Genomic DNA, 20,528 nt, shown 5'->3' on the forward strand with positions numbered 1-20,528 from the left:
AGTCCTATACCTACCCTTGACTCTCTTTCACCCCTTATATACTTAAAAAAGCTTTTAGTATCTTCTTTGATATTAGTCACCAGGTTCCTTTCATAATTCATTTTTTCCTTCTTGATGACCTTTTTAGTTTCCTTCTGCAAGTTTTTAAAAGCTTCCCAATCATCTATCTTTGGCTAGCTTTGGCTTCCTTGTATGCCCTCTCTTTTGCTTTTTCTTTGGCTCTGACTTCACTGTAGTGTCCTTCCTCCATTTGAAAATTTTTTCTTATTTGGAATATATCTGTTTTGCACTTTCGTCATTTTTCACAGAAACTCTAGCCATTGCTGTTCTGCTGTCCTTCCTGCTGGTGTCCCTTTCCAGTCAACTTTGGCCAGTTCCCCTCTCACGTCATTGTAATCTCCTTTATTCCACTGAAATACTGACACATTGAAATTTAGTTTCTCCTTCACAAATTTCAAAGTGAACTTGATCATGTTGTGATCACTGTTTCATAAGGGTTCCTTAACCTTAAGCTCTCTATCACCTCTGGATCATTGCACAACACCCAATCCAGTTCCCCTAGTGGGCTCAACAGCAAGCTGTTCTAAAAAAACCATCCTTTAGCTATTCTACAGATTTTCTTTCTTGAGGTCCACTACTGGCCTAGTTTTCTCAATCCACTTTCATGTTAAAATCCCCAATAATTACCATGACATTGCCTTTCTGACACACCTTTTCTATCTCCTGCTGTAATTTGTAATCCATATCCCAGCTGCTCTTTGGAGGCCTGTATACAACTGCCATTAGGGTCCTTTTACCCTTACCATTTCTTAACTCAACCCATAGAGACTCTACACCTTCCGATCCTATGTCATCCCTTTCTAATGATTTAATATTATTTCTTATACACAGGGCCACACCACCCCTCTCTGTCTACTAACCTGTCTTTCTGATATACTGTATATCCTTGGACGTTCAACTCCCAATGGCAGCCATCCTTTAGCCAAGTTTCAAAGATGGCCACAACGTCATATTTGCTAATCTGTAGCTGAATTTCAAGATCGTCCATTTTATTTCTTACGCTGCGTGCATTCAAATACAACACTTTCAGTCCACTAGTTGTTGTTTTCTGTTTTAACTGCACCATGCACAATATAACTCGGAGTCCTGCCATGTGCAGAAGTTCGCTGATGACACGGCCATAGTGGGGTGTGTCAGGAATGGACAGGAGGAGGAGTATAGGAAACTGATACAGGACTTTGTGATATGGTGCAACTCAAACTACCTGCGTCTCAATATCACCAAGACCAAGGAGATGGTGGTGGACTTTAGGAGATCTAGGCCTCATATGGAGCCAGTGATCATTAATGGAGAATGTGTGGAGCAGGTTAAGACCTACAAGTATCTGGGAGTACAGTTAGACGAGAAGCTAGACTGGACTGCCAACACAGATGCCTTGTGCAGGAAGGCACAGAGTCGACTGTACTTCCTAAGAAGGTTGGCGTCATTCAATGTCTGTAGTGAGATGCTGAAGATGTTCTATAGGTCAGTTGTGGAGAGCGCCCTCTTCTTTGTGGTGGCATGTTGGGGAGGAAGCATTAAGAAGAGGGACGCCTCACGTCTTAATAAGCTGGTAAGGAAGGCGGGCTCTGTCGTGGGCAAAGTACTGGAGAGTTTAACATTGGTAGCTGAGCGAAGGGCGCTGAGTAGGCTACGGTCAATTATGGATAACTCTGAACATCCTCTACATAGCACCATCCAGAGACAGAGAAGCAGTTTCAGCGACAGGTTACTATCGATGCAATGCTCCTCAGACAGGATGAAGAGGTCAATACTCCCCAATGCCATTAGGCTTTACAATTCTACCGCCAGGACTTAAGAACTTTTTAAAAGCTATTATTAATGCTTTTTGAGATAGTGATTTAGATGCATATCATATTTTTTACTGAGTTAAGTATTGTATGTAATTAGTTTTGCTACAACAAGTGTATGGGACATTGGAAAAAAGTTGAATTTCCCCATGGGGATGAATAAAGTATCTATCTATCTATCTATCATGCTTCAATTGCCCTGTAAATCATCCCACTGGCTTTGATTATGCCTCATCTCCTGCCTGTCCTTTCTATCATCTCTGTTCCACACTATGTGTGATTTATTTCTGTTTCCCCTTCCTCAGCCCTATCACTCCAGTTCCCATCCCCTGCCAAATTACTTTGTAGTTTAAACCCTCCCTAACAGCTCTATTAAACCCACTTGCTAGGATATTGGACCACTTTGGGTTTAGGTGTAACCCGTCCTTTTTGTACAGGTCATATCTCCCCCAGAAGAAGCCCCAATGATCCAGGAACCCAAAGCCCTGCCCCCTACACCAGTCTCTCATCCATGCGTTAACATGCCTGATCATGCTCTTCATGTGCTCGTTAGCATGTGGCACAGGCAGCAATCCTGAGATTACTACTCTGTTTAGTGTATATGTTTAGTTTATATGTATACATTGTGAAAAGTCAGCTACACACTTGCATTTATATCATTGTCAACTTGCACTGTTCATGGAAGCAAGTAGTTTGATCAGTTAACCTGTTTTGATAGCTGATTTGTCTATACTTATGACAATATTCAGAGTTTGTATTAAAGCCTGGCATACACCGTGAAAATGTACAATATGATAATACATTGGGATGGTGAAGTTACTCAAACACTCATTACAATATCTTGATTGTTAATTCAGGCCCAATCACATTCTCTTCCTTGAAGAACAGAACATCACACGTTAAGTTTACTAAGATTATGATTTATTTCAAGTTTTGTAGTAGACATTGTTGTCGGAGTTTAGTAGTTTTTTCTTCCTTAATTAATATACAACTATGTACCAAACTGTTACATACATTATTGCTTCTTTTGTGAGAAAGGATGCGTGTTCTTTCCCATTTTAACACCATAAATCCTGAGCCTTGTTATTGCAGAGACTTAATGTCTTCTCTATTTTTAGATTGAAAAGTCTGTCCATGAAATGGTGATGAGATATGGGAGCAGATTGTGGAAACTCAGGGTCATGCAAGCTGAACTGAAAATAAATATCCGTCTAACTCCCACGGGAAATGCAATCCCAATCCGCTTGCTCCTCACTAATGAATCGGGATATTATCTGGATATGAGCCTGTATAAGGAGGTGGCAAATGCTAGAACCAGACAGGTACTTCCTTCCTGAATTGTGGAATGTATCTAGAAAATGTGAAGCTTCTTCCCCATTAGAACTGCAAAAGGAAAAGTCTCAACTGTTGGCCAGAATTGCAAATGCTGTAAATCTGAAATAGATGTTTAATGAGATGGGGGTAGTCCATAACTCCGGCAGTCTGTAAAAGAATGAAGGGGTCAAATTTTATGAGAGCACTTGATCATAATAGAGTATATTGCAGATTGATGGTATTTCAAAGAGAACAGTGCAAGAAAGGCAGGAGAATGCTATTTAAGTTAACTTGAATTAGCATGACTTACGCCTAGTAGGAAAAACAGATCCTATTTCTTGTACTTGTATTCAACTTCATCATAACAGTATAGGTCAGAAATAAAAATGAGAAGGGAATTAGATAATAAGTGAAGAACAACTTCAGGTCACATTCACAGAGGTATTCAACAAGCTGTTCAACTAAACTGTATTTGAATTCCTGATGACGATTGAATGGGTCTGATGATCAAAAACCGCTGTCCAAGGACTTGCAGGCAGTTTACCCAGGATGAGCACTTAGTGAAATGTGAAGGTGCCATTGATGTGAATGTTGAAACTGAAAGTCAGGCAGCAATTCCTTCAGATATCAGCAAACGAGAGGGTGATTGATGAAGGAGTCATTCTGAAAATGGAAAAGGTGATGCAAGACACCTAGTGGATGAATGGTGGTACCCCAACAATACTTGTGAAAGAGGAAAGAAATGACAGAAAAAGCATAAAAAACTAATAGATCTAGTTCCAGGGTTCACAACCTTTTTTATGCCGTGGTCGCCTAATGTTAACTGAGGGATTGGAGACCCCGGGTTGGGAAAGCCTGCTCTAGTTGAAGATACTGCCCACCTAGGGGAGTAGAATCCATGCCTGAAACTATTTTGGAAGACCTGGAATGGGAGACTAATGAATGAAAAAATCAGAAAAGGTAAGATACAGGAATGGAGTCCTAACAGAAGCCAGCTAGTAGAAGTATTTGAGATGTAATATGAATCACAATAAATGCCAATAGAAAGCCATTCCAAGAGATTGAGAAACTAAGCAATTAGCTTTCATTCTGGAGACCTACCGCAATATTCTTTCTATACCAAGATGTAATGTCTGTAACCATTATTTTTCAGCTGGTTTGCCCTCTAGCTAGATCATATTAGCCCCTATAGTGCAGAGTTGTTGAATTAAACAAAACCTGATGAATTTCCTTTTTAAAAATTGTAAGGTGATAGTTATCTGTTGTGCTTTTATTCAGATCATGTTCATTTCATATGGAGAAAAACAAGGACCTCTCCACGGAATGTTGATGAACACTCCGTATGTCACCAAAGACCTGCTCCAGGCAAAACGGTTTCAGGCACAGTCCTTGGGAACAACCTATGCATATGATTTTCCTGAAATGTTTCAACAAGTAATGTTTGTTCATCTTTCTTTACTAACGTCCCTCAGAAATCTCAGAAAGATCCTTTTGCAGGATGTTGGTCACTCCAAATTTTTAAAACTGCAATTACATCAAACCTACACACAAAGCAAAACAAACAAAATGCTGGAGGAACTCAGCAGGTCAAGGAGCATGTTTGGAAAAGAATAAACGGTCCACTTTTTGGGCTGAGACCCCACTACCTGACCCACTGAATTCCTCCAGCATTTTGTGTGAACTGCTCCAGATTTCCAGCACTTTCAGTCTATTGTGTGGCATAGATACTCAAATATGTCTTCACAAACTCGTGCCTGATCAAATATGTCAAGTCTTTGGCTTATTAATCAGATCACACAACAAGGGATGTATTTTAAAAGACAATTCACTTTAAGTGTATGATAATGAAACACATAGTAGCTTGACAATTTACTACTGAAAATAAATTATTTTATTCTTTGTTCACATATAGAAAATTTACATGTGATTTTAAGTAATGTATTTTCTCTGTGGGGCTGAATACTGTTCAATGTTGCTGTCTTCAGAATGTAGAAATGGTGTCTGAAATATTTTTTGTTCTCCTAAATACATAGTCAGTAGAGTACTTTCTCTAATCTGAATGCTAAACCTCATTATCTTTCTTCAAAGCCAAGTGGCAGAGTGCAGCCTATTCTGGTGATGTCCCCTCCAGTATCATATCTCAGCAGTTGTTGCTGGATGCTACTAATGAACAAAAATCCTAATTGGATATTACCCATAAACACAAGAAATTCCAAAAATCCAAAGTAATACACACAACATGCCAGCATACTACTCCTTCTGAGTTACTGAAACCATTGTGTGTTTATCTGTGGTTATCTCATTCATCAAGTCCTTTCTTGGTCTTTGTAACTAAGTATTATATCATTGAGAAGTGTTTTGCCAACATTTTTTTTTGTCCACTTTCAATCCTAATAGCTGTATCGAATGATGAAAATCCTTACTAAACCTTTATTTAATGAGATCCACAGGATCCTGTGTATTGAAAGATCTATTAGAAAATAGGAAAGTTTTCTCTAACATTTTGTAATTATGATCCAGGCTCTCTTTAAGATGTGGGGATCTGATGTGGAATATCCAAAAGAAACTCTGCAGTGCACAGAACTTGTGCTTGACTCTCATGGTCAGCTAGTACAGATGAAAAGAATTCCTGGAAGTAATGAGGTATGTAAATTAGATTTTGATCTTTGAGTAACTGGGTGGATCAATGTCACAGTACAAGTTCAAAATTATTGCCATTCAACCTTATACATGTGTAGACGCCATGCATCTGTTCTGTATCTGCACTGTATTCTGTGTTGCATGTTTATAATGGTTAACTAGTCGCGTGGGTGGAGGCATGGCGTAGTGAAGGGTTAACTACATATTCATGCTTTATTTGGTTAGTATAAAGCTGGGACAAAACTGGCTGTGATTGCTTTTGTTGGTCGCTTTATTATATCTGAAATCACTTAACTCTACTTACTTCACTTAAGTACATTTAATATCTCAAGTTTTAGTTTCATAAGTTTTATCGCTTCAAGATTGTCTGTATTGCTAGTTGCTAATAAACGATCGAATACAGTTCTTCGATTCTTTGGCCATTATTATTGGATTGATACAGGATAACTTCTCATGCAAGTTGTCTAGCAATGGCATGGTTTGTTTGTGTAGCTGCTGCAACATGTATACTGCCAAATGTAACAATGGTCCTCTGGACCAAGGTGCACAACACAGTACACACTGTAACTCACAAACAACACATAAAGTAATATTACCACTAATTCCAGAAGATACTGGCCAGTATCACTAAAACTCTTTAAAAAAGACAGAAGATCAAACTTATTTAAAGTGTAGCTGGTGCATTTGCCAGTGGGTTAGTATAATGCCTCATTATTATAAACTACATAGATTCAAAACAAGAATTTATACCAGTATGACTTATACAGCATGCATTACACATACTGACATCAGTGGTTAGATATGTGTACATTTGTGGATCCAACTTCTTTGTTGTATGAAATTCTAGATTATAAAAGTAAAATATCTGGTATGAAATGTATCTGAAACACCATAACCTAGCGTGATCTGGACGTGGATCTCAGAAATGTGTGAATTAATTGATAGGCACACTTAATAGCAAACTAGTTTTAATAACATGAGAAAAAAGGGAGGAACCTGAGTCTTTGTGTTAGATCAGGGGTTCCCAACCTGGGTTCCACAGACCCCTTAGTTAATGGTAGGGATCCATGACATAAAAGCAGTTGGGAACCCCTGTGTTAGATGAAGAAAACAAAATACTTTCACAGAGCATTGAAAACAAGCCAACCATCACAATTTACCAGTACTATAAATTCAACATCAATATTATGCTTTTTAAAACCTCTAGAAGTCACGAACTAGTGACTTCTAGCTGTGATGTATTTTTGAAGGTTGATTGGCAGTGTATTGCAGGGAAAATTTACAAAGTTCAAAGCAAATTTATTATCAAAGTACATATAATGTCATCATATACTACCCCTGAGATTTATTTTCTTGCAGCATACTCTACAAATCTACAGGATGATTGAAAGCTCACACCAACTTAGGTGTTCAACTAGAGTGCAGAAGGCAACAAACAGTGCAAATACAAAAAGCAAGAGTTATAATAATAATAATAATAATAATAATAATAAATAAATAGATAAACAAATAAATAGATAGACATCAAGAACATGGGATGAAGTTCCTTTATGTACATAATTCCATGCAAAGCAGTGAAAGAAATCAACTTTTTAAAGACTAGCTTTATTTGTCATTTTTGCATCATTTGAATCAACGACCAACACAGTCCAAGGATGTGATGGGTGCCACTGGAAGGATGTGCTGGGTGCCACTGCAAGGATGTGATGGGTGCCACTGGAAGGATGTGCTGGGTGCCACTGGAAGGATGTGCTGGGTGCCACTGCAAGGATGTGATGGGTGCCACTGGAAGGATGTGCTGGGTGCCACTGGAAGGATGTGCTGGGTGCCACTGGAAGGATGTGATGGATGCCACTGGAAGGATGTGATGGGTGCCACTGGAAGGATGTGCTGGGTGCCACTGGAAGGATGTGCTGGGTGCCACTGGAAGGATGTGCTGGGTGCCACTGCAAGGATGTGCTGGGTGCCACTGGAAGGATGTGATGGGTGCCACTGCAAGGATGTAAAGCATGCTAGCTGCTACGTTACCATGCCACTACATGTTATGAGTTGCAGCTTAGACAGCAGAAAAGCCATTAATGAAGCTATTAATTGTCCATTTTGGTTATTACAACTACATATTTCTGGTCTTGTATTTCTTTAAATGTGAGTTACAGGTGAAATTAAATTAAGTTTAATCCCCAATGGACGTAATTACAGCAGCTTATCTCACTCCTCACCTCATTGCCATACACACGTTAGCAGCCATGTTCCACACATGTTGCACTTTGAAAGTGAAGTGTTAGACCATAAGACAGGAGAAGAATTAGGCCATTAGGACCATCAAGTCTGCTCTGCCATTTGATCATGGCTGATCAAATTTGATAAGGTCCCACATAGAAGATTGGTGGGTAAAATCAAAGCTCAGGGCATCGGGAGGAAGGCATTGACATGGATAGAAAACTGGTTGGCAGATAGAAAGCAAAGGGTAGCGGTGAATGGGTGTTTCTCGGAATGGCAGGTGGTGACTAGTGGGGTGCCACAGGGCTCGGTATTGGGACCACAGCTGTTTACAATTTACGTCAATGATTTGGATGAAGGCATTGAGAATAACATCAGCAAATTTGCTGATGATACTAAGCTGGGTGGCAGTGTGACATGTGATGAGGATGTTAGGAGAATTCAGGGTGACTTGGATAGGCTGGGTGAGTGGGCAGATACTTGGCAGATGGCGTTTAATGTGAATAAGTGTGAGGTTATCCACTTTGGGAGTAAGAACAGGAAGGCAGATTATTATCTGAACGGTATAGAGTTGGGTAAGGGAGTAATACAAAGAGATCTCGGAGTCCTTGTTCATCAGTCACTGAAGGTGAATGAGCAAGTGCAGCAGGCAGTGAAGAAGGCTAATGGAATGTTGGCCTTTATTACAAAGGGAATTGAGTACAAGAGCAAGGAAATCCTCTTGCATTTGTACAGAGCCCTGGTGAGACCACACCTGGAGTATTGTGTACAGTTTTGGTCTCCAGGGTTAAGGAAGGACATCCTGGCTGTAGAGGAAGTGCAGCGTAGATTCACAAGGTTAATTCCTGGGATGTCTGGACTGTCTTATGCAGAGAGGTTAGAGAGACTGGGCTTGTACACGCTGGAATTAAGGAGATTGAGAGGGGGTCTGATTGAAACATATAAGATTATTAAGGGATTGGATAAGATAGAGGCAGGAAATATGTTCCAGATGCTGGGAGAGTCCAGTACCAGAGGGCATGGTTTGAGAATAAGGGGTAGGTCATTTAGGACGGAGTTAAGGAAAAACTTCTTCTCCCAGATAGTTGTGGGGGTCTGGAATGCACTGCCTCGGAAGGTAGTGGGGGCCAATTCTCTGGATGCTTTCAAGAAGGAGCTAGATAGGTATCTTATGGATAGGTGAATCAAGGGATATGGGGACAAGGCAGGAACCAGGTATTGATAGGAATTGATCAGCCATGATCTCAAAATGGTGGTGCAGGCTCAAAGGGTCTATTGTTTATTGTCTATTGTCTATATCCTTTTTCCTCTCAATCCCATTCTCCAGCCTTCTCCCTGTAACCTTTGATGTGTGTTTTGGGATGTCCTGAGGAAATTGTACAAAAGTAAGTTTGGTTCCTGTTTTGGCTGATTTGTTCTTCATGGTAAATGCCAAATGCCAATTAAAATTGGACTAAAACTTGTTCAAATTATATTGGAGAATTTACCCTGTTTACTATCCAATGAATGCTGATTTTGTTAAGCAGTTCTAGTTTGCTATTAAAATATTAACTAGAATGATTAAAATATTCTTCAAGGTCATGTTTCCATTATCTGCAATTATTACCAGTATAATTACCAGGGAACGTTTAGATCAAAAACAAAATGCTTAACAAATGCTTCCACAGATGCTGCCTGATCTCCTGAGTTCTTCCAGCATTTTGCTTTGCTGCAGATTCCAGTCTGTTTTGGCTTTGGGGTACTTTCAGATGTTTAATATAATCTTCCCTGATAAATAAGAAAGGCTTTTGTTAAGATGTTGCCTTGACTAATTAAATCATATCTTTTTAGATGTAATAATAATTACACTATATATATATGGTTTTACATAAAATATGACCGCATTATAATTTCTTCAGGTAGGAATAGTGGCTTGGAAAATGAGTTTAAAAACTCCAGAGTATCCTGATGGGCGTGACATTGTTGTCATTTGTAATGACATCACTTTTAAGATTGGCTCATTTGGCCCAGAGGAGGATTTGCTGTTCCTGCGGGCATCACAATTCGCCAGAGCAGAAGGAATTCCAAGAATTTATATAGCAGCTAACAGTGGTGCCAGGATTGGGCTCGCTGAAGAGATAAGGCACATGTTCCAGGTTGCTTGGAAGGATCCAGATGATCCGTACAAGGTGAATTCTAGTTTCTTGTTCTTCTCTCTTTGTTTAGTGTCAGTAACCTAGTTTGGGTGGCGGGGTGGAGATGCGTCTCTACCAAGGAGGTGTAAGACTTTCTTTCCTTCTGCTAGCCTAGTCATATGAGCAGCTGGTGCAGATCACAAGTCCTGGTTATGTCACCACTGATGCTAGGCAGACAGTATCTGAGCAGTAGTGGTAATGGCTGGGCTCACCCGTCTTTATAAAGATACTGTCCAGAAGAAGGCAATACCAAACCACTTTTATGTTGGAAAATTTGCCAAAAACAATCATGGCCATGAGACCATGTTTGATCGCCTATGTCATACGACATGGCACATTATGACAATGATGAACCTGACCATTGAGCTACCCTGATACATTTCCATTTCGCCAATGGAGCAATGCTTTAGGCAAAGATAGATTTAAGTCTAGCTTTATTTTGTTTTATTTACATCTGAAGAATGTCAGACAGAAAATGATCCTATGGTCCATACAGCTTGTCCCACACAGTTGTATTTTTTTGTTTACTGCAATACATCTTCTTCTCCCCTCACATTAAAAACAGTGTGATCTCTCAGAGAAAGCAATTTGACAGGATAGTGAGCAGAGAGATATTTCTGGCAAATTGCATCTTGAGCCATCAAGCTAATCCAGAAGATCATGCGGCCTCTGGATTCTTTAAAGACATTATACACAATGCTCACCCTATTCAAAATCAGGTCCAGCTGACTCCTCCAGTGTAGATTGAGAGAAGAACTGTTGTTGAAAGGGTGAACTTCATAGGCACAGAAAGCACAAGCAGGATAACTATTTCACAAGTATCTATAGTAATATTCTAATATTATACTACACCATAGGAACTGGAATAAATGGAAATAATTCATAAAGTTTGTAGCTCAGATGGTTGATGACTGAGTTGTTCTCCAATCTTGGCAATTTACTTACAAACTAGGTTCGTCATCATCATATGGTGATGAAACATTTGCAACTAAACTGCCAAGACTGCAGAACAATTCAACCCAACTGAAATAAATCTTATCCTCAAATGCAAATCATATGGATTTTCTAAATGAGGAATCCTTAGTTTGTGTTGGTTGTTAACACAATCAACACTTTTCATTCTATGTTTTGATGTACGTTTGATAAATAAATAAACCTGAATCTCCACTAGTCAAGAATGTAATTTTGTTAGATGTTTGCATATGACTTTTGGGTCTATTGAAATGTGCAAAGGGGGTTCTAATTCCCAATGTTTAACTGCTTTCCTAATATTCACTTTCTTTGTTAGGGCTTCAAGTACCTGTATTTAACACCCCAGGACTACACCAGAATTAGCTCTATTAATTCGGTGCATTGTGAGCATGTGGAAGAGGATGGAGCATATAGGTGGGTGTCATAGCAGCTCATATTCAATGTCTGAAATCTCTGGTTCACATCTGAAATTGGGGGAGAGGGCTGTTAAAGGGCACTACAATTCTGCTGTACTTTTATTGATGAGTTGATAAAGATTGTTACAAATAGCTTTCTCAATGTTCCATTTTATTTAACTTTAAATATTCCTTTTAATAGACAAACCACACTCCTATTACTATTCTTTCCTCTAGTAGCTCTCAATTACAATCGAATAAAACTATTGCTTGCTAATAATGGTGCAATGGTTCAATTTAATATCAGAGAATGTATACAGTATACATCCTGAAATTCTCACTCTTTGCAGACATACACAAAACAGAAAAAGATAGGCAAAGAACCTGGAAGTAAAACATATATGATTGTAGTACTGGGTAACTAATAAACCTACTATGTAAAGAACAATGATCATTTATGTATGTCCCAGTCTAATGAGATGGAGTGCTTTAAATTACTACAGCATTTGATAGAATAGATGTTTCCATCTGAAGGCATAGTCAGATCTAGGGGCCATAGTATATCAACTGAGAGTTCAGGAAAAACTTCTTTCCAGTGAGTGAAACATATCACCCAAAGTAGTAGCAAGTACAGTGGATGTATTAGAGGATAAGATAAATAAGCATGCAGGATCTAATGAGGATGAGCATTATGTGGTTCATTTGAAGTATCAATACTTAACGAGAGCTGTTGGGAGAATGGCCTTTTGCTGCATCTTGGGCTAGAAATTTGGTCTTGTCATGCACAAAATGATTCAACTGAAACAAATCATTTCCTAAATGGTATGCAAATGCATGTGAATGTGTATAATTCTGTATGCCTGGAAATACCATTCTTGGTGTAAGTATTTTGTTAAACAGGAAAATTGTGTTATCCCTGCTCTGTAATAATGTATCAATGTCTGGAACTCTCTGTGTGTAACACAAATGCCAAGAAATTGGACTTCATCCTTGGTGCACAAAATGGAAGCCCCATTTAGTACTAACATCCTCTTGGTTTTCACAAAAAATTACAAAATTAGGCAAATATATAAGTAGTAAATATTTGAGGGTGGTTTTCATCCTGATTGTTACTATAAAAATGCAACTGTGTAATTGCTAACAGCCCAGGAGAGGAGATACCAGAGGCAGTATTGGAGAGAGCAGAGGTTGCTGTAGCCATGTCGGACTCCGTATTGGCCTTGCCTATCAATGCTGACCTCCAGTGTCCACATGGCTGAAGTTGAGCTGGACCAGGACCAAGGGTCCTGACCAAGGGTAAATCATGCTTGACTAATCTGTTGGAGTTTTTCGAGGATATAACCAGGAAGTTAGACGGGGGAGATCCAGTGGATGTAGTGTACCTCAATTTTCAGAAGGCATTTGATAAGGTCCCACATAGGAGATTGGTGGGTAAAATCAAAGCTCAGGGCATCGGGGGGAAGACATTGACATGGATAGAAAACTGGTTGGCAGATAGAAAGCAAAGGGTAGCGGTGAATGGGTGTTTCTCGGAATGGCAGGTGGTGACTAGTGGGGTGCCACAGGGCTCGGTATTGGGACCACAGCTGTTTACAATTTACGTCAACGATTTGGATGAAGGCATTGAGAATAACATCAGCAAATTTGCTGATGATACTAAGCTGGGTGGCAGTGTGACATGCGATGAGGATGTTAGGAGAATTCAGGGTGACTTGGATAGGCTGGGTGAGTGGGCAGATACTTGGCAGATGGAGGTTAATGTGAATAAGTGTGAGGTTATCCACTTTGGGAGTAAGAACAGGAAGGCAGATAATTATCTGAACGGTGTAGAGTTAGGTAAGGGAGAAATACAAAGAGATCTAGGAGTCCTTGTTCATCAGTCACTGAAGGTGAATGAGCAAGTGCAGCAGGCAGTGAAGAAGGCTAATGGAATGTTGGCCTTTATTACAAAGGGAATTGAGTACAAGAGCAAGGAAATCCTCTTGCATTTGTACAGAGCCCTGGTGAGACCACACCTGGAGTATTGTGTACAGTTTTGGTCTCCAGGGTTAAGGAAGGACATCCTGGCTGTAGAGGAAGTGCAGCGTAGATTCACGAGGTTAATTCCTGGGACGTCTGGACTCTCTTACGCAGAGAGGTTAGAGAGACTGGGCTTGTACACGCTGGAATTAAGGAGATTGAGAGGGGGTCTGATTGAAACATATAAGATTATTAAGGGATTGGATAAGATAGAGGCAGGAAATATGTTCCAGATGCTGGGAGAGTCCAGTACCAGAGGGCATGGTTTGAGAATAAGGGGTAGGTCATTTAGGACAGAGTTAAGGAAAAACTTCTTCTCCCAGAGAGTTGTGGGGGTCTGGAATGCACTGCCTTGGAAGGTAGTGGAGGCCAATTCTCTGGATGCTTTCAAGAAGGAGCTAGATAGGTATCTTATGGATAGGGGAATCAAGGGATATGGGGACAAGGCAGGAACCGGGTATTGATAGTAGTTGATCAGCCATGATCTCAAAATGGCGGTGCATGCTCGAAGGGCCGAATGGTCTACTTCTGTACCTATTGTCTATTGTCTATTATCCCATGCACCATCAATCTATAAGCCATGCCACTCAGGGACTTGGGCTATATTATTCTTTTCTGACTGTATGTTTTTCTGCTAGCATAACTGTGCCGTGTGCAGTGTGCTGTTGGTATCTTGGCCCCAGAGGAACGCTGGTTCATTTAGTTGTATTCGTGTATGTGGTTGAATGATAATTAAACTTGAACTTGAGTTGCCTGCAAAGGTTGAAACAATCATATTTTTGCCATCAATAATCAAGGTTTCAGCCTTAATGAACCCTTCCCAGCACAATAGCATGAAGCAGGAAGGGGAGAGAAAAAATGAAGGAGAGGAAACACATATTGTCAATATGCATTGTAACAGTACACCCCAATCCTGCAACAGTGTAGGACAGGTCTTGAGCTACAAGGCACAAGCTTCCCGGTCTCCATTGCGCATAGCTGTGCTAGATGCTGTAAGATTCAGAAACAATTTGTAAAAAATACCAAGTATTTTATGTGCAGACAGGCAAATGCAGGGAGCAACATATTGTTGTCACTTCATTTTACACCTTTTTTGGCAAGTTGCTATAGGATATGCAGCTTGTTGTACCAGGAGTTGAAAATAAAGTTGATATATTGTTCCAGATTCTGTCAGGAAGGCAAAGATGACCCTTGATGATATTATTATGCAAACCAACTATGACAAAGCCATGACAGCTCCACTGAAGTGAATCTCTCCCAAAAATACCTGGTCCATTTCCACAGGGCTGGATTTCAGCAAGACATGGTTATTGTCACATTAAAGCTTGAATGACACTGCTTATATGCCCAATTTGCACGGAGAATATTGGCATAAATGAATCAACTTCTTTGGCTTTCATATTAATATATTTAATATTCTGCATGGAAATTAAGTACAAGCTCTGTTGATATGCATATCTATTATGCCTCAGCCAATTTGTGAAGCTGTTAGGGCATAGTTACTGAGTAACTGTGAAAGTTCACAAATTAAATCTTTTACATGCACACGACCTGTTTGTCTGCATGAAAATTGCTCTTTCAGCTTAGGATAAAATTGCCTTGGGTTTCCCATGTTGTACCATTTTAGTCCATGTTTCTATCTGTGATACAACTTCTAGGCTGAAGCATGGTTGGCATCTGTCTGTCTAGAAGAACAATAGGTGATAGAACATAAAACATAGGATAGTACAGCACAGTACAGGCCCTTCGGCCCACAATGTTTTGCCGACCCTTAAGCCCAGCATCCCATATATCCCCCCACCTTAAATTCCTCCAAATACCTGTTATTAAATTAAATTAAATGTGATTTAGTTTTGTATTCCCCACACGTGCATTTTACCTAATTTTGTCACCTTTGTTAATTTTTATCCATTCACATTTCAAACACACAGTTGGAGATCTTACGCCCCTGTTCATTGCAAAGCTGCTTCACCAGAGAATTGGTTACAAGACAGAACTTTCCTTCTGCTTTCTTGGTTAACAATATCTGCATGCTTCACCCATACAGCTGTCCTATCTCTTCCCAGAATGATCTCATCCAATTGCTACACATTAACAGCCTATATCTTTGGATCCATATCTTCTAGAAATCCCCAGATGTAAAATTACAAGCCTGCTTATGTGCCCAATAGAATATTGTGTTAACTAAATAGAAAGCAGTGACCAGAGCTCTAGCACCTCGACTCAGAAGAAACAAGAGGTGAAGAGGGCTGCAGTTGTGATAGGAGATTCCATAGTTAAAGGAATACAGATGAGATTCTACGGACACAATAAAGACACCCGGATGTCTTGGAGTGGGTCCATGACATTCTAAAGGTAGAGTGTGAGCAGCCAGAAGTCTTGGTGAATATTGGCACCACTGGCATAGGTAGGAAAAGTAACAAGGTCCTGAAGAGAGATATCAGGATATCATGATGATATCATCATCACAAGCCTGGGTAGAATGTATGAAGATCCTGAGATGCCTATTCGTCAGGATCCCCCTCTCGGCCTCACCACTGTCCAAAGGGAAGCTTGCGAAGCAATACATTTGGCACCAGCTTGGCCACAGGAGCTGCCAGAAGGATTTTCAGTGGTATCCAGCCACCTGAGGGGTTCCACTCTGGATTTTCTGTCTGGATTTACTCCTGTAGCCTTCATCTCTCCCGAGGCTGCCCACAATGCAGTGGGGCTATTTACCCATTGCTGGGGATCTGGTTTTCAAGCACCAGGGCATGTCCACACACCAGTGGGCCTGCATACTACTCATGCAGTGGCCAGACCTCCTCCCTGTCCTCTGTAGTTCAGCCTGATTTCTGAAAGGAGTTCAGTTTCCTTGTGTCACCGGTGAGGAGGCACTATGTGAGGCTTGCTGTTGGAGAGGCTATATACTGGCAGGGAGAGACTTACACATTCAGCTCTCTTTTTCACAAGACTGCTAACCAGCAGTGGAAGCTGAAAGTGAGAGCAATGAGCACTACCCACTACACTATCATACTAGACGTGTCACTACAACCATTTTGACACCAGGCTGAAGTACATACATTATGAAACTTCAGAAGTTCCTTCAGTTCAGAAGGGCCGAATGGCCTACTCCTGCACCTATTTTCTATGTTTCAGTTCGAAGTTCAAAGCCAATGATGCATCACATCATGGCACTAAAATTCACTTCAATTTCTGTCTGTATTATTTGCTGTTCCCAGTTAAAACTTACTGTAGAAATCTGGAATAAATCATGAATGCAGATATTACAATTGTTAATATGAAGAGAAGGAATTTTATCTAACCAAGATCCAGTAATATCCTAAACCTAAATTGACATTGATGGACATTCTAAAATGGATTCTAAAATGGATCTTCCAGCTACTTCAACTAACACTATGAACCATAAAAATATTCCAGTGACTATAATGATAGCTATTAACTCTCTTTTATGTCTGATATGACAGCAGGAGGGGTCTACTTCTCCAGATTATCAGAAAATAACGTACAGTATGTTTTTGTGAAGTTATGTCTTTGTATGGAAGCAGCATTTTATTAGTGATAATACTACCTTTGGGCTTCATTCCAAGCAGAAGTTACACCAACGTATGTAGGCTCCTAAATGTGACCTTCCTAAATGTTTTCTAGATATGTCATAACTGACATTATTGGCAAGGAGGAAGGCTTGGGGGTGGAGAACCTACGTGGAGCTGGTACCATTGCTGGAGAATCCTCCCTAGCTTACAATGATATTGTTACAATCAGTCTGGTAAGTGTGACTGACCCTGCTCCATCAGAGTCAAGTTTATAAGGGAATATACAATGATGTTGCTCAAGTAAGCTGGGTGAAAAGCTGAGCAGGCTAGGCAGCAGCTATAGAAAAGAGTAAACAGTCAACATTTCAGACCAAGAGCCTTCTTCAGAAGGTAAAGCTGAAGTCCAGAAGAAGGGTCTCAACCCAAAACATCAACAATTTACTCTTTTCCATGGATGCTGCCTGACCTGCTGAGTTATTCCAGTATTTTGTGTGTTGTGCTTTGGATCTCCAGCATCTACAGATTTTTTTTTTCATGTGGGCGATAGGCTGCTTTGCAAGGATACACATGTATTCTACAGTTTATTGTTCTGATGAGCAGGAGTCCGGTGCTCCTTCAAGGTTAAAAATTCAAATAATATTTGTAAATAGTGATTTCAAGAAGTGAGGTGAGAGTGACTGCCCTTGACGTCATAGCAGCATTCAACTGAACGTAGCATCAAGGCTGAGGTTTCTAGACTTCAAAGGCAAAGCACTGCAGCAGCTAAAGTCAAACTTAAAGTAAAAGGAACATGATCATAATTGTTGGATACCAAACGTCACAGACCCAGTACATCAGTGCAGAAATTCCTCAAAGCAGTGTTTGGGATCCAAACATCAACTGTTTCCCAAATTAAGAAATAGAGATTTCTCAGTCCTGAAGAAGAGTCTTGGCCCAAAATGTCGACTGTTTATTAATTTCCATAGATGCAGCCCAGCCTGCTGAGTTCCTCCAGCATTTTGTGTGTGTTGTTCAAAAAATCGAGATGTTTACTGATGATTGGTGCAATATTCCAACACCAACTTTCTAAGGCAATTAGGAATGGGAAATAAATGGAGGATTTGCCACCATACGCTCAAATCTGAAAAACAAATGTAAAAGAAATTAATCCCAATTAGATAGGTTTGTATTTTAAGCAAGTGGTTGGCCATAAACTTGTGACTCTTCCTTGATATTGCTGATAGACTGGCTGACATTTTTATAAAAGTGGGAAGACAGTTGGGCAATTTCTATATTTAGTTTTTAAATACACATCATTCACTTCCAAATCCCTCTGTGACTTCCCTCAGTATTACTGCAATTTCTCTCTTAACCCTCAGCTAGCTGCATTCACTTCCTCAGTATCCTACTTAGTTAATGTTTGGACTGATCAGTATAGATGGAATGCATACAAAACTTTTTTCACTGTATGTGACAGTAATACACTATTTTCCAGTTAAAATGCTAGAGCTTTAGAATTCCCTCTGTCACTTTGAATCTCTCTTGCCTTCTTTATGATACTGCTCACAACCCACCCCTTTATAGATGCCAAGTTCTCATGTACTCAATATTACATTTAACTTGGCAATACTTCTGTGAAGTGTCTTAAAGTCTTAGGTATTGAGAATAGTTGTTCTAATTATGTTTATGCGTTGTGGGGAATGAAATAAATGTTTAGGGGATTAAATTGAATTACAGAGGAACTGAAATTATAGAAGTTAATTTAATAATTGCATTGTCAGGATTCTTATTTTTCATGGATTGTAATAAAAGGGTAGGTTAGTTTATAGTGAGTTAAAGTAAAAGTGTAATAAACAAATTATATTCATTTATTTAGAGTAATATATATGACAGTATTAGGCAAAAGTCTTCGGCACGTAAAAATTCTGTGAAGTGAAAATGTATTCAAAAATAATCAATTGAAAAGTTTTTGAATATCAAAAAAATTACTATGAAGAGCAGTAAACAGTAAAAACTAAATCAATCAAATCAATATTTGGTGTGACCACCTTTCCCCTTCAAAACTGCATCAATTCTCTTTGGTACACTGTTGTGCAGTTTTATAAGAGAATTGGCTGGTAGATTGTACCAAGCATCTTGGAGAACTTGCTACGGTTCTTCAGTAGACGTTGGCTGTCTTGCTTGTTTCTGTTTTTTCCAACTTATCCCAGGCAGCCTTGATGATGCTGAGGTCAGGGCCTTGTGGAGGACATGCCATTCGAAACCATCTCAAAAAATCTCGCATGCATAGTACTATATACAGTATATTCCCTTTCAGCCATTGAGGCTTTTCCTGAGAATAAAATAAGCCCATAATGCCATAAAACACGGGAGCAGAATTAGGCCATTCACCCCATCAAGTCTGTTCTGTCATTCTATCATGGCTGATCCTAGATCCCACTCAACCGATACACCTACCTTCTTGCCATATCCTTTGATGACCTGACCACAGTCTGTGACAGAGCATTCCAAAATTCACTACTCACTGGCTAAAAAAAATCCTCCTTACCTCTGTTCTGAAAGTTCACCACTCAATTTTGAGGCTGTGCCCTCTAGTTCTGGACATCCCTCACCTTAGGAAACATCCTCTCCATGTCTACCCCATCTTGTCCTTTCAACATTCAATAGGTTTCAATGAGATCCCCCCACATTCTTCTAAATTCCACCGAGTACAGGCCCCAAGCTGCCAAATGCTTCTTCATATGTTAACCTCTTCATTCCCGGAATCATTCTTGTGAACCTCCTCTGGACTCTCTCCAATAACAACACATCCTTTCTGAGATATGGGGCCCAAAACCTTTGGCAATTCTCCATGCAGCCTGACTAGTGTCTTATAACGTCTCAGCATTAACTCCTTGCTTAACTTCTATTCTCCTTGAAATAAATGCCAATATTGCATTTGTCTTCTTTACCACAGACTCAACCTGTAAATTAACCTTCTATGTCCCTCTGCATCTCTGATGTTTATACCTTCTCCCCGTTTAGATAATAGTCCGCACTATTGTTCCTTTTACCAAAATGCATTATCATACATTTCTCAACACTGTATTCCATTTGCTACTTTTTTGCCCATTCTTCCAATTTGTCTAAGTCCTGCTGCAATCACATTGCTTCCTCAGCACTACCTACCCCTCCGCCTAGCTTCATATCATCTGCAAACTTTGTCACTTAGCCGTCAATTCCATTATCCAAATCATTGAAAAACAATGCAAAACCAGCCACTGAGGAACACCACTAGTCACCAGCAGCCAACTAGAAAAGGCCCCCTTTATTCCCACTTGCTGCCTCCTGTCTGTCAGCCATTCCTCTAACCCTGCTGGTATCTTTCTTGTAACACCATAAGATCTTATCTTGTTAACCAGCTTCATGTGGCACCTTATCAAATGCCTT

General features: G+C 39.9%; 1 protein-coding gene across 1 annotated transcript in view; it reads left to right on the forward strand.

Moving 5' to 3' along the window:
- acacb (acetyl-CoA carboxylase beta) overlaps nucleotides 1-20,528 on the forward strand; it is a 172,863-nt gene that overhangs the window by 116,644 nt on the left and 35,691 nt on the right. Inside the window, exons 36-41 of the mRNA XM_073065876.1 lie at nucleotides 2,969-3,172; nucleotides 4,443-4,598; nucleotides 5,685-5,807; nucleotides 9,923-10,192; nucleotides 11,487-11,584; nucleotides 17,233-17,353. Of these exons, the coding sequence (XP_072921977.1) occupies nucleotides 2,969-3,172; nucleotides 4,443-4,598; nucleotides 5,685-5,807; nucleotides 9,923-10,192; nucleotides 11,487-11,584; nucleotides 17,233-17,353 (972 nt within the window). The remainder of the gene's footprint in view (nucleotides 1-2,968; nucleotides 3,173-4,442; nucleotides 4,599-5,684; nucleotides 5,808-9,922; nucleotides 10,193-11,486; nucleotides 11,585-17,232; nucleotides 17,354-20,528) is intronic.

The sequence above is a fragment of the Hemitrygon akajei genome, chromosome 14 (genome assembly GCF_048418815.1).
Source record: "Hemitrygon akajei chromosome 14, sHemAka1.3, whole genome shotgun sequence".
NCBI classification, from domain to species: domain Eukaryota; kingdom Metazoa; phylum Chordata; class Chondrichthyes; order Myliobatiformes; family Dasyatidae; genus Hemitrygon; species Hemitrygon akajei.